Source organism: Vipera ursinii (assembly GCF_947247035.1).
Source record: "Vipera ursinii genome assembly, chromosome: 4".
Taxonomy (NCBI): domain Eukaryota; kingdom Metazoa; phylum Chordata; class Lepidosauria; order Squamata; family Viperidae; genus Vipera; species Vipera ursinii.
The window spans coordinates 85312331-85340253 of record NC_139514.1 but is presented as its reverse complement, the minus strand read 5'-3'; the positions used below and the strand labels follow the sequence as shown (position 1 = coordinate 85340253).

Genomic DNA, 27923 nt, shown 5'->3' with positions numbered 1-27923 from the left:
GGACACATCTTCTGAAGGTTATCATTTTTCAGTCCACAAAAGTTTTGAATATTGCGACTTTGGGCCAGGTGTAAAAAGAAGTCCGCATAAAGTTCTTCCTGTTTTTCCCTGAGTGGCCAGGGAGTCTGTCAAGTTGTTAATATTCTTGAGGTCAGTGGTGCCCACTTGTGGCCAAGGCTTTTGGTGGTAGCCAAGAGAATAAGTTGGCCAGACTACATTCCACAGATTGCACAAGGTTTTTCTCTTAAAGTTAACCTTTACTGCCACTTGGGTTTTTAATGTGCTCTAGTGGGTCAGCACGCAAGCCAGTGAAGTGCACGGCCTTAACTTCCTGCTTCCCATTTCATTTGCTGCAAGCAAACTATTGCAGTTTCACATGATTCTCAGGAGATTTGTTGGACCTTTCCTTCAGTTTGGGGCAGGAATAGGTCTCTCCTACTCTATCCTCCTCCTCCTATGTGAGAATCTCAAATGAGTGCCACCAAAAAAAGGAAAAAAGCCCCCTTTTTTCCAACTTTTTTTCCAACTTTCACTCAGGGCTAACCTCGGTTGCCTCTGGCTGTGTTCCTCACAAAAAAGGAGATGCAGGCTGAACCCCCCTTGCTTTGCTGGCAGTTTTCCGCTTCTCAGACACAGACACATGCACAAGCACGACACTCCACAACTTCCCTTTTCCCTTGGAGGCTCTAATTTTTACTTACACAGGCTGGTAGGGTTCCTACGGGGCGGGCTTGAAACCTCCTGCAGACGTTCAGGTCCGGACTGAAGGCAGAGTCTGCCAGTCATGAACCAGGCCAAAGTCACTGGAATGAAGAGGGTTCTGGAGCACTCTTGACATCATTCCCAGTGCAGATCGGCTTCTTCCGACAGTCATGCCGAAGGTCCCCACAATGGGGCTTGCACATGGGGAGCCAGGGATGGCTCCTTCGAAGGGACGGAGCCTTTGAAAGGCTCCATGTTGGGCACCAGAGAATGCAAGGTTTTTAGGTGGCAGCAGGAATCTCTCAAATAGCCAAACAGGAACTCAGATGGAGGCTTCAGGAGTGGGTAAAACAACTTTTTATTTGGCAAAACATCTGGGTGGTTAACCTCCTGGCACACGGGTAGCAGCATGCAAGGGGGGATTGGCTACGTTTTTATACAAAGTTCTATCCAATCCCAACAGGACAAAATTCAAAAGGGGACATGGAGGTGCGTTGATTGGCTTCAAAAGGTAAGACAGTTATCAGTTCACCTAAACATCATCGCTTCATTTGCATACAGGTACATGACTCTCTTTGTTAAAGGTAAATGGTGTTTTTTCCTGTGTAAGTGTGGCTCTAGCCTGAAATTGGTTTAATTTTCCCTTCAATCCCATAATGAGTTTTCAAAGTAGTTGACTCAGGCTAAATGATAGTTGTCCTCCCACCGTCTTGGGGACTCTTTCCTTGAACAGATCAATCTCACTCAAGGCACAAATGAACAAGGTCAAATTACAATACTTTGTACACATAATGCAAAGACTGAACTCTCTATAAACTCAGGAAAATAAATAAATAAATAAGATACATGTTCAGTAGCAAGATAGATGAACTCAATTATAGCAAATGTGCACCACTGGAAGACCTGAGGACAGATTGTCCTGGAGAAAACCTATTCATGTGGTTGTTCAGAGTTGATATTGACCTGATGGCACATAATCAATTAATCAAATTTAAGATAACAGATATTTAGAAATGTATATTTTAAATTATTTATAAAATGCAGGTTGAAAGCTAGCTATATGAAAATTTATGGTGACTAAAAATGTAACAACAACAATAATAAAGTTGGAAGGACCCTTGGAGGTCATCTAGTCCAACCCCCTGCTCAGGCAGGAAACCCTATACCATTTCTGACAAATAACCTAATAAAGAAAGGGGATAGATTAATAAATGAACATATATCATAAATGAACATATATCAGATGAACAAACACAGCCAGCTATGAAAATACCTTTATTTTTCACTATGTGAAAGCCCCAGGAAAAACTGAAGAATAATAGCAATAGCACTTAGACTTATATACTGCTTCATAGTGCTTTACAGCCCTCCCTAAGCGGTTTACGAAGTCAGCATATTGCCCCCAACAATCTGAGTCCTTGGTTTACCGACCTCAGAAGGATGGAAGATTGAGTCAACCTCCCTATATTTGTGGTAACCTGTTTTAAAATGTTGAGGTCCTTCATAAGTATTGAGCTACAGATTGTTCTAGAAGCCAGGATCCAAAAAAAATGCTAGAAGACTGTCCCTTTATATAAGACTTCAAGAGATTCCACTGATAAATAAGAAAGTTATAGCACAATTTATAAGCTATTACAGAAGAAATGGAACATAAATTCTCTAGGCAGTAATGATTTTCTTGCACATGCTTGTACCTTTGAACTCTCAGTAGTTCTAATTAATATTATTGGTGGTGGTATAGCATGGTATAGATTATATCCAGCACATGAGACAGCTGTAATTTTACTTCATTATTTTTTTACTAATTTAAATTATTATTTTTAATTATTGTTTTCTTTGATTTTGTAAACTATTGCTTTCTTCAAAGCAAGGAATCTTCTCAACTGTAAGCTCAATTTATTGTAGATAGTGAACTCACAGTTGAGAAAGATCCTGGCTTTGAAGAAACAACTAATTATGGGTGTTATTTTAAGTTTAAATTAACAAAAAGATTTTAGATAATGACAGTTACATTTATCAGAAAGAAACAACTAATGCAGGATTTTAGTTATGTCAATAGTGTACCACATTTGTTAATAATCTTATACTAATGCAAAATATAAAGTGACATTTATGAATTGCCTTTGGCATCCTACATAAAATTCCAATTAAGTACAGAGATAGCGACCAACTCTTTTTATGAGCCAATACTTTTCCACAGGTCAAACTGGCTTTGCCCTGAACCCTCAATAATGCAAGATTGTTTAAAAAATGGGAGATTTTAAATTTTATAGACTAATCACTTGGTGTAATCAAAATTTATTCCACTTTAAAAGAATATTACATTTCCTGTCCCTTGCTATAAAAAGGACATTAAACTTCATCACTTCTATTAAGTTTTGAAATCTTACTAAATAGGATAGGGACAGTATTTCTCTTAAATCTGAGCAAATAAACAGTATAGATCTGTTTTTATACATGTGTGAATGCATATATACATATACATATATACATATAGGTACCACAAAAAACCTGAATATACTATTGTTGGGCTATTGTGTACAGTATGGTAGAACTTCAGTAAAGTTTTATTATTAGACAAGTTTGAAAATATAACTGGCTTTTTTTAAAAAAAAATTCAGGATTATATCAAAATATCATTCACCAATAGAATGACATCTACCAGTAGAATTCAGAAGTGATTTAGATGGAATGCATGTAAGTTTTAATTATTTTTAATTAACCATAAGTGTTTAATATATTTATATGATTATGTTACAGTATGTATGTTTTTAGAAAAAGTAAGCTTTTATTTATGTTGTCATGATGAAATCAAGTTTCTTTGATAAAGAGATTGGTGGAACCTTTTCTGTGTTTGAAAACCACAGCCTAGAACAATTTTGTTTCTTCCTGTCACTCTGAGCTTCTCTGTTCAGTAATGTTTATATTAGAGCTTTGTGGAGGACAGCGACATGATCCTTTAAAAAAGATCCTGTTGCATTAAGGAGTTGTAGGAAGCATTTTATACTAGAGGTATCCTTTTGAAATTACATCTGAAACGTAGCATAACTCTAAATATTTTTTTGTTTTCGTACCGTATTTTCAGGATGCTTGAGAAAGTGAGCAACAGCTCTTGGAATTAATGTTTGACTCATAGTGAGATGTGGAATAATTGACATTTTGAGAATGAATGATGAGTTTTAATACACATTACAGAGTCTTTGTACTATGGCTTCTGATGGTCACCAATCTTGGTTGCCATAATTTGATTCTAACTCAAGTTACTTGTAACTGCAATAAGATTAAGAAAGAGTCTAATGTGATTATTAAAATAAGTATCAGTATTAGCTTAACTCAGTTTAGTAGGGAAGATCTTTTCAGCAATTCAGAAAAATATTTTCTGAAAGTAAAGAATCTAAACAGTTTACACTCTTATATTCATGTGGCAATATCTAATAAAGGCTAAAGGACTGCTGTGTGGATTGCTTAATTTCATAACTTTTAATAAAAATAATATTACTGGATAATTTTCTAGAAAAATACTATATCATTGAAATTATCTTAAAAATTATGAGCAGAGCATGTATAATTATGATACAAGTTGAGATCTGCATATAGTTTTTTTAAAGAGTTGTGATTGACACATATAATTAATTACAATTAAAGGACTTTTTTTCTCAAGGTGAAAGTTTAAAACATAACCCCATCATTCAGTGAAAAATATGTTTCAGGAAAAATTACAAACTTGGTAGTATAAGATTTTAGTTGTATATTTTTAAAAGAAAGACCAGTTTAAGTTTTATATTTATATGTATATATAATACATTTCAAATATTATTTATTAATAAAATACAATGGTATACTGTATTTACTCAATGCCATGAAGCTGTTTTCAACCTTGACTTATGCAATCTACTAGGAATTTGATAAAGTTGTAAAAGCAAGGGTGATTGTGAAGCAGTTATGAATAACAAATAGCTTGTCATCCAATCAAATTTCAGTGACAAGTTGATGATTATTGTCCTCAAGCCATTTCTTATTGCAAAGATATAAAAGGAACCTGGGAGGAATGGCTGAGCCTTTGCTGCTTTTGCCCTGTTTCACAAAACATTATTCAGTGCCTTGATACCAATCCTAAAAGATAAATCTATTGCCTTTCTGCCCTTAACAATTGGAATCAATCCAAAGACATAATTAAAAATAATTTCTTCACTGTTTCTTAGGGTTCATCTCCACATCTTGCTAACACATTTTGTTAAATGATGTATCTTTGTTTCATCTCCCATCCATCAAAAATGCATTTCACTAATTAAAAGTTAAGTTAAAACAGTGCTCTCTTTTCTGGCCACAATTTATACCTTGATGATGATATAATTGATAATGCAGCCGATATGCAGCTCCCATTGCCCATTATAGGCTGCTGCAGACACTTTCCCTTCTATTTCTGTGCACTCTTTTGCAGAATAATTATCCTTTAATTTTATTGTTTTATATACCTTGCTTTTTCCCTATACTAAATACTCATTTCACCTGCCATCAGAGTAATCAGAGACCTGATCCTGTTCCCTTCCTTCCCATCTTGATAATTGTAAATTATTACTATTATTATGAGTATTTATTGCTTTAATGTTTAATTGGTTTTTAATTATTGTAAGCCACTGAGAGTTGCCTCTATGGCGAGATAGGCAGTAAACAAATCAAATAAATAAGAAAATGTTGATCAGCCACAGCAGCATCCAACGGCCTGCCCATGGAGCAGATGACAGAACTGTTGAAGATGCATGGTGAAATGGGAAAGACCTTCTTTATGACACAGCCCCCATAGTGTGTGTTCTGAGTTTTGAGCTACTTTCAAAGACAAGCTTAGTAATGTTCCAGAATAGGACTACTCTGGAACAAGGCTGAATATGTGTCCAAAAATGTTGAATGCTTTGAACAATCTTCATGAACATAACTAGATAAAGGACTAAACCGTTAATTTAGCTATCTCTTCCTCTCCATCCCAGTCCTATACACATTGTAAAGTAAGTGATGAATGCTCTTCCAACCAGGTAATATTGTTTGCTGGGAGAATAAAAGAAGCCAAGGACCCTACTAGCTTCTTCCCTTGCCTTGTCCCACATTAAAACTGGAAATATAGCGCCATTCCCTGGTCTCATTTTAGAGGGAAAATATGTTAAGCTATTTGGCTCTTCAATTTATGCCAGCAGACTGCTTCAGACTCAAGGATGGGATAAACGCATATTAATGTGGACATGTTATGTAATATATACTTCAGGCTTCAGAAATTGTAATAGCTTTTATACTTTCCATGAAAAATGACACGTAAAGAGGTCTTTTTTTATATTTGCAGCACAAATTTCTTTGTATATGTATTACTCTATGTGTGTGCGTGTGGTGCATACATACATACATACATATATGATTATGTTTACTTCCTGTTTTTCAAGCAGCTGAAAGTACATTGTATATAGCTTAAAGCTTCACTGAAGATATATTAAATAACTTTATATCCCAAAATGTTGGAAAGCAGCTGTCCCAGTTGAGAGAAGAGCTTAAGCAGGAAATTACCCAGGACTTTTTACATAAACACAAAAGAACAGGGTTTGACCCATCCCCTTGAATGAGTTTGAACCTTATCTAGTCTTTCCCAGGTGAAACTTGCCAGTCTGGGGAGATTCCTGTATTATACACAGAGAACAATAAAATAGCTAGCTTGAATCTATCAATTAGAATAGAGCTGGAAGGGACCTTGGAGGTCTTCTAATTTAACCCCCTTCTCAAGCAAGAGATCCTTTACCATTTAAGACAAGTGACTGTCCAGTCTCTTCTTAAAAACCTCCAGTAATGAAGCACCCACAACTTCGGAAGGCAAGTGTTGTCACTATTAGGAAGTTTCTCCTTAATTCCAGGTTGCTTCTCTCCTTGATTAGTTTCCATCCATTGTTTCTTGTCTTGCCTTCAGGTGCTTTGGAAAATAAGTTGACCCCCTCTTCTTTGTGGCAGCCCCTCAAATACTGGAATACTGCTATCATGTCACCCCTAGTCCTTCTTTTCTCTAGAATAGCCATACCAGTTCTTGCAACCATTCTTCATATGTTTTAGTCTCCAGGCCTTTATCAATCCTAGTTGCTCTTTTTTTGCACTTTTTCCGAAGTCTCAATGGTGTGTTCTTATTAAGATTTAATAAAGCGGTACTAATACTTCATGTGATTTTGATTCTGTGCCTCTGTTTATTTTATTTATTTATTTATTTATTTATTTTTGGGACTTATATGCCGCCCTATCTCCCAAAGGACTCAGGGCGGCTTACAACAATAAAAACAACAATACAAAAATTATATAATTGTATTAGCTTTTTTTTTTAATACATTGATGGATCTGGTTGTTCGCACCTGACGTAAAAGTAAATGTGAATTTAATTCAATTTATAACTCTATACATATGGGCTTGTATCACATCCACAATTTACATATCTCTTAATGTAAAGTCTTAATATTCTAGTTCTAAGTGATTTGTTAAATCAGAACTTCGAGCAGCTTGGATAGAATTTACTGTAAAACGCAAAATGTGAACCATCAATACTGCATGTTGACACATGTTCATATTATGCATATTCCCTAGTCCTCAGGGAATAGGGCGGTATATAAATATAACTAAATAAATTTGAATTTTAACAATGGCCTGTAGTTTTCAAAATGATATAATGTATTTAGTTACTTAAGACTGATTATAGAAATACTGAAAATGTAAACCTATAATGTTATAAAATTCCTATTTATCACTTTGTTTTATTTTTTCTCTTCTTTACTTTTTCTTTTTTAAATGATTAATAAAAATATAAAGAGAAATTAAAGCTAAGCATGGTCAAACGTAGATCTGTGAGCAAATGCATTAAAAATCTTATAATTTTAATTCAGTTTTCAAATTCTTTTTGTATATTTTGGTTTGAAGAACTTGTAACTTAGGGGAAAAAAACTTTGCGAAAGCATTGTAAGTCAGGTAGTGGAGTTATCCATTACTAGGGATAATATTTCAATTTTGAAATTCAGGGAATAATGTAGTTTTAAACTGTTCCTTACATTCTAACATTTATCAGAATCTATGTTGCTTTGACTGCTCCTAAAATAACAATGAAGAAAAATGGATCGACTGACACCAAGAACAGTTTATTTATCTCTTTAGTCACACTTCACTAAAAAATCAATACCTTTCTAAAATATCTGATATTCCAGTGGTTCAATTAAATAGCTGACATCCTTGAATTGAGTGCAGGAGAGAGCTTAGAGAACTATCAGCACAGATGTTTAGCATTTATATTGATCTTGCATTGAATACTTGTGATATTTTTATTTGAAGCTAAAATGAATGAGATTTTTGATAAAGAAAATACTCCCTATAACTGAAGTCATATAAAAGGAAAAGAAAACTGATTCTAGAATCCTCTTGTCAGGTTGTATGTTTACTTTAAAATAAGAGATTGTGCACTAAAGTTTGTTTTTTATTACCGTAAGCCCTTTTATTGGAAGAATGTGCAATATTGTGTGATTTTTTAAAAAGAGATAATGACATTCACAATGTAAAGCTTTGGTTAGCTAATAGCTTGCTGTAAAGATGAAATGAACAAGAGTGTCATTACAGAAATGCAGAACGTTGAAATGGGTCATAGCCCTGAAAGTTCATCCATGTTTTTTAATTGTACATAATGGAAGCAATGGCATTATATTTTATGGCAAAGCAAAATCTTGAATCCATTAGTTAAATCCTTGCATAGAAAGATAGTAAATAAAAGTAAAGATACAAAGAAAAGGAGATATTATGTTTTATAGAGGAGGATCTATAGTAAAAATTCAGGAATGAAAAATGAGAAAATAGTTCCTCTTGATATAATTATGACTGCTAATTTTTTCATTCCTGAATGTGTTACATACAGTTATTCACATTTGCAAGTTTGAAAATATTCAGTGCTTGTGAAACTTTTGCATTCATTCCCCTGCTTATCAAAAAGTCCTTGTTCACCATTATCCAAAACCACTTATCAGAAAATCCTTTTTATCATTGTAGGTAAAACACTAACTATACAGAAAAAAACGGTTTGTGTGTTGTTACTGAAAGAAAAACTTTTTTTCACAATTTTGGTTAATTTAATCCAGATTTGGAAGCACTGTATTAGTCATTTTCCAGATGTTTACACCTAACTAGTGCCATTAAGGGACGCGGTGGCTCAGTGGGTTAGGACGCTGAGCTTGTCGATCAGATGGTTGGCAGTTTGGCGGGTCGAATCCCGAGTGCCGCGTAACAGAGTGAGCGCCTGTTACTCGTCCCAGCTTCTGCCAACCTAGCAGTTCGAAACAAGGTAAAAATGCAAGTAGAAAAATAGGGACTACCACGGTGGGAAGGTAACAGCGTTCCGTGCGCCATTGGTGTCTAGTCATGCCGGCCACATGACCACGGAGACGTCCTCGGACAAGTGCTGGCTCTTCGGCTTTGAAACGGAGATGAGCACCGGCCCCTAGAGTTGGAAACGACTAGCATGCATGTGCGGGGGAACCTTTACCTTTAGTGCCATTAAAGTGAAGGATTTGTGCTCAGTATCAGGAATAACTGCAGTCACCATAATCTGGTGCTAGTAATACCTTCTTAAGCAGTGAATATGTGAACGGTGTTGATTATCTCATTCTCTCTCTAAGGAAGTCATAGCTGTGATACTCTATAATCAGCTGTGGTAGAAATAGGTAAGCAATAAAGCAATAAAAGGCAACCCTGTACCAAAAAATAGCAAAACGTTTATTACATATTTGCAAACACGGGTGCACCCAAGGTGGACCCAGATTAAAGCCTGCAAAAGGTTTTTATATTCCTTTTCTCCAGGTTCAACATTTTTCTGGTTTTTCCATTGTTTGGATACTAACAAGCTCACAACCTATCCAGAGTTGTGAAGACAGATTGTTTAATTGTCTTCCTTAAGTTTTATTGGCTTATCTGATTTCATCCCAAAGACTTGGGAAAGGAAATGATGATTTGTATACATTTTTAATCTTTCCTCAAAGCCTATCATATGTTATCTGTGATATTCTCTTGACTACATAAAAGTCTCAACTTCAACCCCTTGAAGATGTGTGGATTTCAGAACGATGCTGACTAAAGAATTCTGGAAGTTGAAGTCCAAATGGCCAAGGGTGGGAAACACTGGTGTATGGGATAGGGTTCAGTTACCAACATGAAGATGGTTTTAGCTCCCTTTTTTCCAGGTGAACATCAGAAATAGTCTATAGCACTTTTTAAGGCAAAAAAATATTGTAAGGCTCAAGTTTTTTCATAAGCTATATGTACAAGGGGTTAACTGAGGGGTCCTTGATGGTCTCTGAACTTGGTTGTTTTCTTGCAGATGTTTCATTACCCATGCTAGTTTAGTTTAGTTTGGGTAATGAAACATCTGCAAGAAAACAACCAAGTTCAGAGAATACCAAGGACCCTTCATTTCAAGATTTTTTCTTCACTGTAATATATTATTGATTCATTGTGTTTCTCTTTGTTGAGACTTCAAGTTCTACCACCCCATGCTCAAGTGTATAGCAGCTTTTTGTTCCAAAAGCACTACTTTAAAATCTATAGTGTTCTCTCAGGTTAAAATGCTCTGTTTTACTGTGTCTCTGGAGACCTGATGTCAAATTTGTGTCTAATAATTCATTTTGACAAAGCTTTCCTTGTTTGTCCTATGCAGAAACCAGAGGGGCATTGATTGCAGATTGTATGTATCTTTTTAAAGAAAGAAAAAGCCTTGTGTGTTGAGGCAGCTGGTGATGATAACACAAGTATACTACTGTAGGGACCAAAAAATATGTTCTTTTGCTCATGTTGCCTACCTCTGTATGTCTGGCAATCAAAAATAATTCAAACTATTACAGGCTGTCCTTGACTTACGACCACAATTCACTCCAACATTTCAGTTGCGAAGTAAGACATTTGTTAAGTGAATTTTGCCCCATTTTATTTCCTTTTTTGCAAAGGTTGTTAAGTGAATCACTGTATTGTTAAGTTAGTAACATGGCTGTTAAGTAAATCTGGCTTCCCCATTGACTTTGCTCGTCAGAAGGTTGCAAAATGAGATCATATGACGCTAGGACACTGCAACCGTCATAAATATGAGCCAGTTGCCAAGTATCTGAAGTTTGATTATTATTATTATTATTATTATTATTATTATTATTATTATTATTATTATTATTATTAAATTTTTATACCGCCCTTCTCCCGAAGGACTCAGGGCGGTGAACAGGGCATATACGGTAAATAGAAATACAAAAGTTAAAAAAAGGATTAAATAATTGCCCAATTAAAACAATCAGAATATAAAACCCATTAAAACCCTAACACTCCCCCATCAGGCCAGGCCAGCTTGTTCGAATAAATGGGTCTTTAACCCGCGCCGGAAGGAGCGAAGATCCGGTGCCGTCCGGAGCTCAACCGGCAGTTGATTCCATAAAGCTGGGGCGCCCACAGAGAAGGCCCTCCCCCTGGGGGCCACCAGCCGGCATTCTCTGACCGGAGGCACCCTGAGGAGGCCCTCTCTGTGGGAACGCACGGGGCGGAGGGGAGTCGATGCAGGCAGCAGGTGGTCCCCGAGGTATTCCGGATCACGTGACCATGGGGATACTGCAGTGGTCATAAGTGTGAAAAACTAAATAAACTGTTGTAAGTTGAGGACTATCTGTATTCATTCTGATCTGGATAAACAAGTAAGAAATTGGTTGATGCTGTTAGGAAATACTACAATAAGGAAAATTCTGAGTTAAGTAGAAAGAAATATCCCTCATTCTTTTGGTACCATAAGTGGGGGTGTCTCCCCTTGTCATTCTTCTAGTGGCAAAAAATACTACTGATATTCAAGAAAGCAAAAGTGAGATACAATGGCTTAAAGAAAGATGGTACCTTTTTTGTATTATAGCTTTTATTTCTTGCACAAATATACCTCTTTTTTGGAGGATACACACTGGAAAAATAACAATTTGTCAGGGAAATGGTTCTGATATATTAAAAACTACAACTATAGTGATCTATATTATTAAATATTAAATGTATTTGCACTTGTAATTTATACATATTTCTGATGAATATCAGAAAGTCTCATTTCTGCATTAATATATAATATTCTAAAATAAAGGATTGTATTATTTCAATGATTTTTAATTTATTCTTTACAAACAATGTTGTGACCCACTCCAAGTTTTCTTAAGATGGATGCCTTATATAATTTTTAAAATAATAAAAATGTACATAATGGTGAATATTTTATACTGTATTTTTCTTTAGATACACAGACAGACACATACGTTAAAATAAGAATGAGATAAATAAAAGACAAATGAAATTTGAAGGAGCCTGACATTCCAATTACCTTATTGGTGCAAGAAGTATGAATTAAGTTGCTTTCCTTAAAAGCAAAAGAAAATCTTTGAACATACCCTAAATATAATAGTACCGGTATTTGATTTTGTGTATTAAAAACATAAAAGCAATAAAATATGCTGCTTCACTTTCTTATTAGAATGGTTATTAACACGAAGAGTAATATTTTTAAAAGTTGACATCACACAATGCAGCACTGTCATTTTTATGACCATCTAATTAATTTATTTATCTTGTGTCATTAGATGGAGATTGACTGTCCAAGTTCTCTGCTGTAATAATATTCAGTGAGTTGAAAATGAAGATCTTAGGGAATAAAAGTAGTAGTCTGATGGCTATTGATTAGCTATCTTGTTTGCTTCATTGTTCAGATATTATTAGCTTCTTGGGCAAAGTGGTATCTCAGTATTTTATCCATTCTATTTTTCACCTGGAATCCAGGCTTTTAAAATGACAGCTTTATTTAAAATATACTGTAGATTGACTCATAATTGTTCTAAGTCTTAGTCAAAGAAATCTCTGACAAATTAGAACAGACAAAAATAACAAAACCTAAAGTATACTTCATATTACATTCATCTCAGCAATAGCTTAACGTTTTATGACAGTTGTGGCAACCAAGTAGGGAAAATGAACAAGGAAATACAGAAACATCAATGCCTGCCCAAGACATTTATTTATTGAACAGAATGCATATTTATTTGTAGACATATACAAGCATAGGAAAGTGCACATCTTCTGAGGGCTAAACATAAAAAATATTCTTGCTGCATGATCCCTGTAACTGCTTTTAATATAACAAGTTGCTTTACAGTATTTTGTTGTGGAGATATGCTGTCCACAGTTAACCTTCAGATCTAATTAAAAGTTTAATATGCAGGCTGCGTTACATTTGACTTAGAATGTCAGTTGGTAAACCTCACGTTGTGTAAAGTGGAAACATGCTTCTTTCTCCCTGTTAAGTATTCAGTTCTTGAAGGCATTAAGCGAGACAAAGTGTTCAAACAGCAACAGGTTTATTCTAAGTCAGAACAGAACAGAAGCAAGCTAATAGCTGCTGTGGTGACCAAGAGGTTTACAGTAGCAGTTTCCCGCCCCAAACCTACTTAACAGACTGGAGACAGCAAGTCTAGCTCAGCCCATCAACTGTTACATAATACACACAAAAAGTAGGTCAGCCATTAAGCAAACAGTCAGACATAAAGCAAGTGAATTAAACATATAAGGCCAATACATTACACCCCTTCCCCCTAGATAGCACAAACTCTCTCTCTTATTTGTTTTACATGGCCTGGGTCCGGGCTATTTGAGGGAACACCTGCTGCCGGCATCAAACGCCCTTCGCCCAGTGCGCTCCCACAGGGAGGGTCTGCTCAGGGTTCCGCCGGTAAGAGATTGCCGGCGGGTGACACCCAGGGATAGGGCCTTCTCAGTGGGAGCGCCTGCCCTCTGGAACCAGCTGCCGGTGGAGCTGAGAACTGCCCCCGACCTCCGATCATTCCGCCGGGGCCTGAAGACCTGGCTCTTTGAGCTCTCGGGCCCAGGCTGAGGAGAAATTTTTAATTGGGGTTTTAAGTGTACAGGGTCAATTTAATATTTTTTAATTTGGTTTTAACTTTTGTATGGTGGATTTTTTAATTCCCTGTAAACCGCCCTGAGTCCTCAGGGAAAGGGCGGTATATAAATGTAACTAACTAAATAAATAAATACGGTAAATAATCTTGCAGATACTTGGGCAGCCTTTGTGGCCATTCAGAATGTCTAGGGGTTACAGGGATCCCCCAGTCTACCGGCTTGCCTGCCAGGCTGGATAAACCAGGGCTCTGAGGCTCAGTAGAGTCGCAGGGACTCAAGTCCCTTTGGCTGGCCAGTCCCAGTCAGCCTAGGACTTGCTCACAAAGCTGTTTTTGCACAATCCATACATTGTATTTTGTTATGAATGTATGTATTTATACAGTATTAAAGTCATTATTAAGCATTTGAAGGTTAAAAACAGATGAAACACATTTATGCATCATCATCATCATCATCATCATCATCATTATTATTATTATTATTATTATTAATAATAATAATAATAATAATAATACAACCTAGATACTTATTCACAAGTAAGGCCTGTTCAATTCAATATGTCTGCTCATTGGTAAATGTACATCAATTCACACACAGACGCACATAGTATGTGTGGTTATAAGCAGAACTAATCTGGATCTGGTGTTTTTCCTTATAATTTGATCTTGTATGGTTCAGGGAACATGAAATGGAAGAAGGAACTTCAATATTTTTTGCCTATAAAAAGAAGCATACTACTGGTAAACAAGAAGATGACTTGGAGTGAACTCTTGCCCCTGAAGGCACCTCCTCGTCATGATACACTACAGTGACAGTTTTTATTTTTAGGATGTAGAGATCCCATAATAGGAAGGGAAAATATGTGCATCTGGCATTTTCTTTCCATGAAATGTGACGTGTTAATACCACCTTATAACTCCTTGGTAAGACCACACTTGGAATACTGCATCCATTTTTGGTCACCACGATTTAAAACAAGATGTTGAGACTCTAGAAAGAGTACAGAGAAGAGCAACAAAAATGATTAGGATACTGGAGGCTAAAGCATATAAAGAACGGTTGCTGGAATTGGGTATGTCTAGTTTAATGAAGAGAAGGACGAGAGATGACATGATAGCAGTGTTACAATATCTCAGGGGTTGACACAAAGAAGAGGGAGTCAAGCTATTCTCCAAAGCACCTGAAGGCAGGACAAGAAGCAATGGATGGAAATTAATCAAAGACAGAAGCAACCTAGAACTAAGGAGAAATTTCCTGACAGAACAATTAATCAGAGGTGCAACCTCCCTCCAGAAGTTGTGAAATTGAGCCTAGATCCATGGCTGTGGAGTGATTTTGCACCCCCCCCAGCAGCCTGATCCTAGGTCTGGAGGACTTTTCCAAGCCTCCAGAGCCCGGATCCATGGCCACGGAGCAATTTTTCAGCCCCCCAGCAGCCCGATCCAGGCTCCGGAGGCCTTTTCTAAGCCTCTGGAGCCTGGATCCATGGCTGCAGAGTGATTTTGCGGCACCCCAGTGGCTGGATCAGGGCTCCAGAGGCCTGGAAAAGGCCTCCAGAGCCCGGATCAGGCCACTGGGGGGCTGCAAAATCACTCCACGGCTATGGATCTGGGCTCTGGAGGCTTGGAAAAGGCCTCCAGAGCCCAAATCAGCCATGGGGGGGCACAAAATCACTCTGCAGCCATAGATCCAGGTGGCAGAGGCTTTTTTGAGACCTCCGGTGCCCAGATCGGGCTGCTGGGGGTCTGCAAAATCGCTCTGCAGGCATACCTGGATTCACAGTGACAGCTTAGAAGGAACCAGATCTTTGGTTCAAAAAAAGGTGCCGGAACGCCATTCCATGTGTTCTATGACAAAAAAGCCCTGATTATTGTTATAAGCTATAACATCTCCTTTGACATTAGAAACAGTTGAACTTAACTAAGAAGCAGAACCATCATGACGATAAGCTTTTGAATTAATTTTTATCTTGAAGTTCGGAACAAAACTGGCTAGAACAATAAATATTCAAGCTTTGTGGCACAATAATTTTTTTCCAGCAAAAAAATAAAATAAAAGAATCTGCTTTCTTCCCTCTGGCCATGTTTAAAAGTTTCTGGAAAACTTGATTCTTTCCTCCAGTCCTGGGTTAGAGCAATGGTGGGCAACTAATGACTACAATCATTGTACCAGTCCCCCCAAAATCTATAATTACATGCCTTAATGATTACCGTCCAGTTGCACTCACTTCCATTGGTAAAGGACTACATTGTTTCATGCCTTCTCCCTACATTTGACTCATTACAGTTTGCTTATCAGAAGAACTGCTCTATAGATGATGCACTTTCTTGTGTGCTTTGTCTTAGTTTGGCACACCTGTAGGAGAATACTACATGCAAATGCTGTTTGGTGATTTTAGTTTGGCAGTCAATACAATCGTTCCTCAGCATACAAACTGGACCTATTAGGTTTTAATACTTCCTTACATAACTGGATACTTGACTTCCTTATTGATAGGCCTCAGGTTGTGCGAGTTGTAAGAAAAGTTTCCAATTCCATCCTTTTGAGTACAGGTTCCCCACAGGGCTGTGTTTTGAGTCCATTACTATTCACCTTGATGTGCTCAGTCAGCTACTAATCATATTGTGAAGTATGCAGATGACACAGCAGTAGTGGGTCTTATCCAAAATGATAACAAAGATTCTTATAGGGATAAGGTTAAGGTTTGGCGGACTGTTGAAATAAAAATAACCTGGTTTTGAATGTTAATAAAACAAAGGGGATCATTGTTGATTTTTAGAAAGAGCCGGCACAGTCATACTCCACTTTGTATCAAGGCTGCAGTTGTGGAAGTGGTCAATAGTATTAGGTACCTGGGGGTACAGATAATCTCTTATACGGTATATTTAGTGAAGCATGCAAACCAGTGCTTGCATTTCTTGTGTCAGATGAGGAGAACACATCTTTCTCCTTCTGTCCTGGCCACTTTTTATAGAGGCACAATTGAGAGCATTTTAACAAACTGCATCACTGTTTGGTTTGGGAGTTCCTCAGATAGAAGGTCCATACAGAGAGTGTAAGGACAGCTGAGAAGATTGTAGGAAGCTTACTTCCTGTTATTCAGGATACTGCTTATAAGCGCTATGTGCTTAGAGCTCAAAGCATTGTTAGACACCCCACACACCCACTTCATGGTCTGTTTCTGTTACTCCCCTCTGGGAGGAGGTTTCAAAGTATTTATAGCAGAACTACTAGATTCTAACAGCTTTATTCCTTATGCCATCCATCTTGTAAATTTGCAGGATTCCTTTTTTGCCATGTTTATGTATACCTTCAAACTAGACTATGATATTTCTCTGTGTCATATGTGTGTGTATGTGGGTATATGCATGATGATATTTTTTGAGAGCTGAATGCAACAAAATTTCATTTTAATGTATGCTGAATAGTGTACATTTAAAGTGACTAATTCTATTCTATTCTATTCTATTCTATTCTATTCTATTCTATTCTATTCTATTCTATTCTATTCTATTCTATTCTATTTAATTTTATTCAATTCTATTCGATTCCTATTCGATTCCCCCTTTACTACCTGTGGATTTCAACCCCCAGAATGCCTAGCTGGCTCAAAAATTCTGAGGGTTGAACTCCACAGATCATAAAGGGTTAGAGTGTATGGAGGTCCACTGTGTTTTATTGTTTTAGAATGGGTGTTTTTTTCTTTTGGATATTTTTCTTTTAGATATTTTAGTATTGATTTTATTGTATGCCACCAAGAGTCATTGTAGAGATAGCTGGCTCTACAAATTTGACAAGGTAAAATATATTACATAAATGAAAGAAACCTATCATTTTGATGTTAAGGGGTACATTTAAGATATGTGTTTTTATCTACTTTTGAAATATGTTATTATTATAAAAATAGAAAAATATAGAAAAAATATATAGAAAATATAGAAAAATTATATATTCTAGATTTAATAATAAGTTTAAAAAACAATTCACTAGTGCATTTTGTTATTGTTATATTTTTTAATATTTCACAAATATATTTTATTTTTATAAAATATATATAATTTACGGTATAAACTATATATAAATAATATAAAATTTTAAAAAACTGTTACATCCTAATATAAAAGAGTGTGGGTTAAACATAACAGCAACTTTACTATAATAAATTATCAACATTTTTCTCTCTTCCTAAAAATTAGTTACTATTATCCCTATAATAATGCTACATGTTATTACAGCACAGCTGAGTAATAAGTTTAATTATATTGCGTGAATTTAAAAATATCCTAATATAAGTGTGTTTCAGCAAGTTTGCACCAGTTTGGCAGAACCGTTAGCTAATTTTTTGTTGCCCAGGTCCAGAATGGACTTCCGGAAGTGGCATCCACACAGAGAACCAGTTGTTCACATATTTGAATCGCACCACTGCATACAGGCCTTGTTAAGAGGAGAATGTTAGGTTGTTTATTAGGCTTGATAGTAGAGATCTTATTTTATTTATTTTTTAATGCATCAAGGAGGAGTTGCTGGTTTGGAGGGACAAAATTGGAGGCAATGAAAGTCTTGAAGCTGCATACTACATTCTGCTCTTCATGGTTTCCAGTCATTTAGAATTGGGAAAAGGGCAAATATGTAATGATTCCAAAGTACATATATGAAAATGCACAAAGTAGGCGAATGGTATTTCAGAAAATAGGTGCTGGGGCAGAAAATCAGACTTGCTCCTCTCTGGCATCCCTGCTTAATGGGAGGGAATTGGAGCATACAGTTCTGGGCAGTTGTTCCATCCAGGCAGAGAATATGGAAGACAGATGGTGCTTTAGCTCATGGGTTCCTAACCCCTGGTCCGTGGACCAGTACCGGGCTGCGGCATGCCAACAATCGGTCTGCACAAACAAGCAAAGCCCCATCTGTGGGATACAGGCAGCACACAAAACCGTGCACCGTCCGGTCTGTGGAAAAACCTCTCTCCACAGAACTGGTCCCTGATGCACAAAAGGTTGGGGACCTCTGCTTTAGATAACCAGTTCCTATGCTGTGCAGGGCTTTCTAGGTAATAACCAGCACCTCAGATTGCACTCCAAAGCAGATGGCTGTATGATTCATTCCTGCCCAGCAGATTATAGGTCACTTTTTAAAAGGTCACTGAATGACTCTCTGGATGCAGTAACTGCAAATAAATAATGAAGTTTTGCCGCTTATTACCATGATGTAATTCCTGTTATGTTCTCTTACTCATGCCTGTTTGGCTTAGTCTTCATGAATCCTGTTTGCTCAGCCCCAGGCTTGATAAAGCCAAAGCTCTTCATAAAAGGACAAATTTCAGATAATAGGAATATAACAAAATTTAATTTAGATCTTTTCCCCATTTGCCAAATTGTGTTAATGTGTACTATAAATTAAAACCAAAATGGAGATGGCTGGACTACACCAAACCATATGAATTAAAAAATCCTTCATGCTGTTTTTAGTTTCATCTGCAGTTGAATTGTTGCTTTCATTTAAAAGCAGGATTCTGAGTATTTCCAATACTGTTTTGGCAGACTGTGTCAGTACACATAAGTGTTATTTAACTTCAAACATCTCCTGTTTAATATCTATGACACTAAATTACATAGTAGTCATTTAATTTCAATGACTATTATAGTAAGCAAGTCCCCAGTGGATTATGGCCATCCTGTGGTAGGACACTTTTAATTTAAATGGTGTTTGGCAAAGAGCATATCATATTTCCGATGTTATACTTGATGAAAAAAAAGGTAACGTTTAAAAAATTTCCTTGGAAGGCTTGACGTTATAGCAATACTGATGTGGGGAAAGTGGAGCTCCTCACCCCACAGCTGATTTCTTTCTGCCAGGGCCCCTAAAGGGCCAAAAATCACCCCGGAGTGGTGGCAACAAAGGAGGGAACTGTCATCAATCATGGGCAGACAATGGTCAGCCAGTTTGATCTGAGGAAACCCCTCCAAACTGACAGAAGAAAGACAGACTGCACTTATGTGATCTGTCCAAGAGCTACTGACAGTCGGGAAGGGCAAAGATTAGCCCTAACGAGTGGATTAGTAACATTGTGTCTTGGAACTGGATCTTCCTCTCTACTACTTTTTAACACTATTCCCTGGAACGGATAAATTCCCCAAAGGTAAGAATTCCCCAGGTATGACTGGAGGAAGGGGATTTTTTCCCCACCCTACCAGAGAAACAAAAGCAGCAGAAAGAAAACTTTAAGAATGATGGGAACAGAGAATACAGAATGATAAACCAGAATTAATATAAAGACATTGTTTGGGTAAAGTTCAACAATTGTGGAAACCACTAAATTGTGCTTGGAAAAATAGCAGGATGAGACTAATCTTATGAATAACTTTTGATTTAAATCTTTATTACTTGGGAGAGAGTGACATCTAGTGGTGAAACAGAGAGAAAATTTTCCAATATGCAATGTCTAGGATAGACTTGGCATACTGTAGAGCCCAGGCATAGATAATCAGCCAACGGGATGACCTTGAAAACTTTTAGAACTGTAATAAACAGCTGAAGACAGAAAGAAACAAGACTATGTGATACTCTATGTGATACTCTATCATCGAGCATATGGAAACGTATCGTTCATTGTGGATTACAAACGTCAGTTTATCTGGAATTCTAAGAAACATTTAGAGACAAAGGACAATATGGTTTTTTACTACTCCTGGTTTGGTGGGTTTTACTGATTGGTTTAAGGCCTGCCGGCCACTCTGGATTACAAACATCGCTTGATCTACAATTCTTGGATTCTGGTCCCAGGGCTGTAGCAGACTTTGCAACTTCCCCTCCAGACCTGATACTGGTAAACAAAGCTGGACTATAAAACTTTTGTTTTAGTGGCAGACTATACAAGAACTATAAGAACTATACAACTTGATGTTAAACTTAAAATGTGTAATGGTGTATTGAATATGAGATTTGCTTTCTTTTGCACATAAGGATACCTTCTAGGGGGCACAACAGATTGATGATAGACTCACTGGGGAGGAATAAAAATAAAAACGAGTGTCCCAAATCTCACTAAAACTGCTTAAAAACCAGCTTCTGCACCATTAAGAAGAAAAAGAAAATACAGATCAAGAAGGAGAGGAAGTGATAAAAGAACAGAGACAGGAAAGGACCACTAGGAGAATAAGACCTAAATATAAGTAAAGAAGATTGAGAAAGAAAGTAGAATTCTTTCAATGAATATAAATCAGGGGTCTTCAAACTTGGCCCTTTTATGAGTTGTGGACTTCAACTCCCAGAATTCCTCAGCCAGGCACGCTGGCTGAGGAATTCTGGGAGTTGAAGTCCACAACTCATAAAAGGGCCAAGTTTGAAGACCCCTGATATAAATGGATTGAACTCCCCATCAAAAAGAAAAAAATCTTTTAACTTGGCTAAAAGAATGGATAACCCTTAGAAACAAAAGGTTATATTTAGAAGGACATGACTTACAACTTGGGTGGCACGCATTTTATGGTATGAGAAGAATAAAACCCATAGATATTTTCAAAGCCATTATATAAGAAATGCATTATTATCGGTATGGGAAAAGATAAAACCAAAAATTTATATGAAAATCACAGGATGGCTATCAACGATGGAAGCATTTGCTCATCCAAATTTAGTTAAATTTGGGAAAAAAACTTTAACATATAAGGATATTCTGAATATAAATGGAAAATTAAAATCTAAATGAGCTAGAAGATCTGGGCATTGACTTATCATGGTGGCCCCAATTGCAAATGCCATTGAGGTATGAAAAAGATGTTAAAATATATGGTTTTTATAAAGATCAGATAATGTTTGATCAGGTGGTTGACTTCTGATAAAAAATGATTAAAAATTTGTATAATTTTTTATTGAATTTAGAAATTTAGAAAGAAACAATGATAATATAGGCAACAAATTTTGGATATAACATAGAATTAGAGAAATGGCAAAATCTTTGGAAAAGAAACTATAAATTGTCAATGGCTACTTTGTATAAAGAAAACTTATATAAAATAGCAAAAAAATTTAAAAATATGTCTAGTAAATGTTGGAAATGTAATCAAAATCCTGGTACATATTACCACTTGTGGTGTACATGTGTTAAAGTAAGAAAACTTTGGACAAAAATACTTGGCTAGAAAAGATGTTAGGGAAACATGTAGATTTTAAACCTGAAGTTTTTTTATTAGGCATAATACCAGAAAAACTTGATAAACAAAATGTATATTTAACACTATATGAATTAACAGCAGCGAGGATTGTATTTGTGTAGTACTGGAAAAATAAGATAATACCATCGGTGGAAGGGATAATTAAGAAGATACTGCACTGTGTGGAAATGGATAGACTCATATTGAGAATCAAAGAAAAAGAAGACACAGAATAGTTTCAGACATGGAACCTATTTCATCAGTGGCTGGAAAAATGAGATAAAGAGTAAGAACTTAACTTTTATGACTAAGCAAAGATCAGTCCAGACAACACATTTTTCATTAAGCACTAACAAATTGTAATGATAGAAAATTAATAAAATACTTTTTTAAAAAAATCCTTGTCTTTTACAATTTTTGAAAAAAGGCATATGTAATAAGTGTATATTCACTGTCTCAGAATAATAAGTATGCTGTTCTATTTTAAAACACCTAAAAGAAAAATGCCATGATTTCCAGATGTAAGGAATCCACTAGTGTTACATACATGTTGGCATAAGGCATGTATTCATGTGTGATGATCATTAATTCTAACTTTATATCTATTTCCTCTTTCTTTACAGGACAGTGGGGGCGGTGATGATGACTGTGTTGAAGAAATTTTACAGGTAGGCCCAAAATAAATTCTTCAATTATTTCATAGATTGTGTCTTTTTTGATGCTAGTCAGAAAAATGGTTTAGTTTCTGTTAAATAAATCTAAATTGCATTTTAATGTAATCCTTCCTAATTTACTGTTTGAAAATTAACATGTGAAGTAAAACAGGTCTCTCTGTTCTTGATTAGGTTCTCCAGTCAAGTAATTTGTACACAGATCTATATCTTCACCTAAGCTGTTAATGAAATATTCAGTGAGTAAAATTAACTGAAACTGTTGTACAAAAAAAGAATATCAGGTTTGCAAAGTGAATATAAAGCATAACAATTCTGGGCCCTGAATTAACATTGGAAATTGATATACAAACAATGTGAAAATAATTAAACAAATGAGAAACTGTGCAAAATTAAAATTAAGACGTTTACCCATTTCTACTGCCTGTTCAGTCTTTAATGAGTTACATTTAATAATTAATTTTCATTCATTCATTCTTTGTTGTTGTTGTTGTTAGTTGCAAAGTCATGTCCGACCAATCGCGACCCCATGGACAACGTTCCTCTAGGCCTTTCTGTCCTGTACCATCTTCTGGAGTCCATTTAAGCTCACGCCTACTGCTTCACTGGCTCCATCAAGCCATCTCATTCTCTGTTGTCCCATTCTTCTCTTGCTCTCATTTTTTCCTATCATTAGGCTCTTATCCAGTGTGTCCTTCCTTCTCATTAGGGGGCCAAAGTATTTGAGTTTCAACTTCAGGATCTGGACTTCTAAAGAGCAGTCAGGGTTAATCTCCTCTAGGACTGATCGGTTAATCGCCTTGTAGTCCAAGGGACTCGCAGGAGTCTTCTCTAGCACCATAGTTCAAAGGCCTCAGTCCATAATTCTTCAGGCACTCTTGTCTATCAGATCTAATTCCTTAAATCTATCTGTCACCTCTACTGTATATTTATCAGGGATATGATTTAGTTCATACCTGATTGGCCTAGTGCTTCTGAGGGATTCTTGCCCACAGTAGTATACCTGATGGTCATCTGAATTAAATTCACCCATTCCTGTCTATTTTGGTTTGCTGATTCCTAAGATGTCGATGTTCAGTCTTGTCATCTCTTGGTTGACCACGTCCAGCTTGCCTTGATTCATGGATCTTACATTCCAAGTTCCTATGGAGAAAAAGTCTTTACAGCATCTGACTTTCCTTTCACCACCAGATACATCCACAGCTGAGCAACCTTTCGGCTTTTGCCCAGTCGCTTCATTCTTTCTGGCGTTACTAGTACTAGCCCTCTGCTCTTCCCCAGTAGCATATTGGACACCTTCCGACCTGAGCGGCTCATCTTCTAGTGTCATATATTTTTGCATTTTGGTACTGTACATGGGGTCCATACTGTCCAAGTTACTAGAGTGGGTTGCCATTTTCTACTCCAGTGGATCATGTTTTGTCAGAACTCTCTGCTATGACCTGTCTGTGTTAGGTGGCCCTGCACGGCATAGCTCATAGCTTCATTGAATTACACAAGCTCCTTCACCACAACAAATAATCCATGAAGGGGTCATTCATTGTAGTCATCTCATATAATTTATAAATAAAGAAGTGATCGTGTGAACTACCCAAACTTTCCCAATACTAATTTATTTCTTATACTTTAATAATTTTGAAATTGGAGAAATTATAAAGCTTGTTATTACATACCTTCAAACTTATTCAAAGTGGTAAACTCTTGATCAGAATAGATTATCTGTTCTTTAAATAAAGTTATTGCTGAACTTTCTGTCTGGTGGATTGTTTACAACTTCATTAGCAATATTAGCATGATAGTGTGTATGGACTAAGTGGAAGGTTTGTGTTCCTAAAAAAAAGTATTTGACTTAAATAGCAATAGCACTTAAGTTTATATACCACTCCACAGTGCTTTACAGCGCTAAGAATTTGGGAAGACCTGCTAATTTCAAACTACATTCAACTTCAAATTAGAATGAATATGTTTCACTCTCACCATGATACGTATGGCCAGTTGAACCAGAACATGTACAACATTATGCACTTAAATAGGCATTTTTCAATAAAAATAGTGCAGTTTATCTCTGCATTCATCTGAAAATAGACTATTTATATAATGCACAATTTATGCACACACAGAGCCTGTGAAGAAGTAAACCACAGATAAAAAACATTGTATATTTTAAAAAGACATACATTCAGAAATTGAATGGGGAAAAAAGTAGAACCTGACAGGTTTGTTCTTCAATAACGATAAATTAATTCCAACTATAGAAAACCTTTATCAGTGAAGTTGAATTCACACAATTCAAAGGCAGCAATACAGTTTTGCTTCCTTTATTTTATTCTATTTTACTCTCCAAACTTTCATTGGAATAAATATTAAAATATTCTGGATATGTCACTTTTATTTCAGAAAATTATAAAATATAAATAAATCTATCACAAGACTGAGAAAATTACAAATATGCCACTCAAGAGAAGATGTAGTGAACTGAAGTTTTTTTGCTACTGTCTGAAATGATTAATAAGTTCAGTTAAAAGTTGTCTGACTTTTCAAAAGATATGCATAGGAAGTTTAGTTCTGACTCCTAGAGCAAGTTTTTAAAACATAACAAATTATATCTCAACTCAAAAATAAACACATCGATACATAACAATGTTACAGTGAAAAAGGATTCTGGTATGGAACAATGAATGTAAAATTCTTAGCTGCTTTTTTGTTGTTTTAGTTAATCCAGTATTTTCAGAAAATATTACAATACAGATCTTTTGTGATTTTGTGTGTGAATAACTTGACAGCTCTTGATCTTATCTTTCATAGAAAATGTTTTATAAACATAGGAATTGACATATGCTGTATGTTAAGTAGTACTTTAATTTTCTAAGATGTTATAGAATATTGAGCCCTTAAGAAAAATTTAAGCATCTAATATCTACCTTTCATTCCCTGATTACTTTTTTGGAGGTCAAGGCTTTCATTTCATTTAATGAATAAAATGTCTATGCTGCAGGAAATGAAGTAATTAATTGTGAAAAGACATAATTAGCAATGACTAAGAGAACGAAATATAGAATCATCCAAGAATGTATTAATAATAACATGATTTTCTCACTTGCTAAAATACTGTATTAAAATATATAGATATTTATTTATATTTTTAAAGAAAAAAAACCAATACTTGTTGTAATTAAAGGTTCTTTTTTAACTAACTAAATAAAATATGAACTCATATAGAAAGTATATTTAGATATGAACCTGAAAGTAAGGTGATTATTAAAAAGAGCTTAAATGAATGCATGGACCAGGATTTGAGTTAAGCAATTAGGCTATATCACACTTCGCTTGCCTTTATGCATTTACATATTTTTATATTTTTCAATACATACCAATGTCTCTCATCTTTTATTTGTCTTTGTGTAACTAGCTGTCTAGGATGTCTCATCATTCTGTCTAATAAATAAATTACTGACAATCTAAAACAATCGTTTTAAGAAGTAGTAACATTAAAAATGTCCCTATTTCATGTTATTTCTATTATAAAATACAGATTTGTTAAACTGTTAATCTGTCAGACTTCCCAGATAAACCAGATAAAAAAACACATCTAAATTAGTTAAATCTATTTTATTTTAAAGCTACATTAATAGAATCGTGCAAGCCTGAAAATGCAAAACTTTCCATTGCCACTTTTAACTGCTTGTTCCATTCTAAAATCCTTTCTAAGTTTCTTTTTTGGATCTATAAACCACTATGGGCTCCTGCTAATCTTTTCTGATTGTTTCCTAGGCAGCACCTCTTCCTTCCTTTCCCCAAGGTCATTCCCACAATCCATTACAAATCGCAATATGGATGAAGAGAACTTCCTTTCATAATTTTTGGAAATATTTTATTTTATTTTTCTTCACTGATGAAGCAATTATTATACAGTTGATCTTCATTTAACAACTACTATTAATGTGTTTGGCCCCGCCCTTGGGCTCAGCCTGGTCATCTCCTACACTGGTTCTAGTACTTTTGCTTGACTCACAGTTATGATGTCACAGCATCCCAGTCATGTGGTCATCATTTGCGATGTTCTTTGTGGGCTTCCTACAAGCAAAGACAAAGAGGAAATCAGCAGAAGGTTGCAAATGGCAACCAAATGACATCCTTACTTAATGTCCCATGATGATTTGCTTAATGATGACAGGTGGAAGTGCCAGAATTTGTCATGTGATGTCACACTTTCCAATCCAAATTCTGGTCATAAACTGAGAATTACTTATAGTGCTTCTCTTATCTATTAGCCTAATATTTTTATTGTTATAAAACATTTTATAATAGGATATGTAAAATTATTTGTTACTTGCCATACTTAGCCAACTACAGTTTCTTTAGGAAACCATTTAACATATCAGTACAATGTTAGTAACAATATTAGTACTTTTTTGCATGTATGTATGTATGTATGTATGTATGTAATATTCTTGAATAAGAAACAAATGTTCCAATGAACCTGAGTTAAAGAATGTACTATACACTTTAATAGTGCACTCCAATTTACAGATAGTATTTTAAAAATACATTTTAAAAAGTTTCCAGGTAAGATAGCCAAATTGAGATAGTTAATGGGATTTTGCTCTTTAATATTGAGCTGATTCATATACCGTATATACTTGAGTATAAGCCAACTCGAGTATAAGCCGAGACCCCCAATTTCACCCCCAAAAACTGGGAAAAGTTGTTGACTCGAGTATAAGCCGATCCGCCGTTCTGCAAGCCTCCGCCGCTGGCGGAGGCTGGATCCGTGCTCTGCAAGCCTCTGCCGCCAGCAGAGGCTCGATCCGCCATTTTGCAAGCCTGAATACACAGGAATACCCTGTGTGGCCGCGGCTCTCGGAGAAGCCCTGGCTGTCCGCTTCCTCGCTCCACGCTGCCATTTGGGGCCCGTGCGTTCCCCGGGCAAATCGCGGCGCCCAGCAGGCGAGGAAACACGCCCGCTCCAGTCGCCCCCCCTTCCCTCAGGAGACGCGAAGCAAGTGACCGCCCGGAGCTTACCGAGGACTTGCGCGCGGCCGAGGCTTCGGTGCTTCCAGGATCGCGCGCACCTCTCCCAAGCCGTCGCCGTCCGGAGACCTGCCGAAGTTTGGGGAGGTTTGGGGAGGTGCGCGCGCACCTCCCCAAACCTCCCCAAACGTCGGCAGGTCTCCGGACCTCCGTGCCCTGCCTGCCTGCTTCTTTCTGCAGAGGAAAGAAGCAGGCAGGCTGCTTCTTTCCGCTGCGGAAAGAAGCAGGCAGGCTACTTCGTTCCGCAGCGGAAAGAAGCAGGCAGGCTGCTTCTTTCCGCTGCGGAAAGAAGCAGGCAGGCAGGGCGCGGAGGTCCGGAGACCTGCCGACGTTTGGGGAGGTTTGCGCGCGCACCTCCCCAAACTTCGTCAGGTCTCCGGACGGCGGTGGCTTGGGAGAGGTG

At 36.6% G+C, this 27923-nt stretch overlaps 1 protein-coding gene across 1 annotated transcript in view; it reads left to right on the top strand.

The window, feature by feature from the left end:
* AFF3 (ALF transcription elongation factor 3) overlaps window positions 1–27923 on the top strand; it is a gene marked incomplete at both ends in the record, with an annotated part of 292751 nt that overhangs the window by 90753 nt on the left and 174075 nt on the right. Inside the window, one exon of the mRNA XM_083361292.1 lies at window positions 22442–22486. Coding sequence (XP_083217418.1) covers window positions 22442–22486 — 45 coding nt within the window. The remainder of the gene's footprint in view (window positions 1–22441; window positions 22487–27923) is intronic.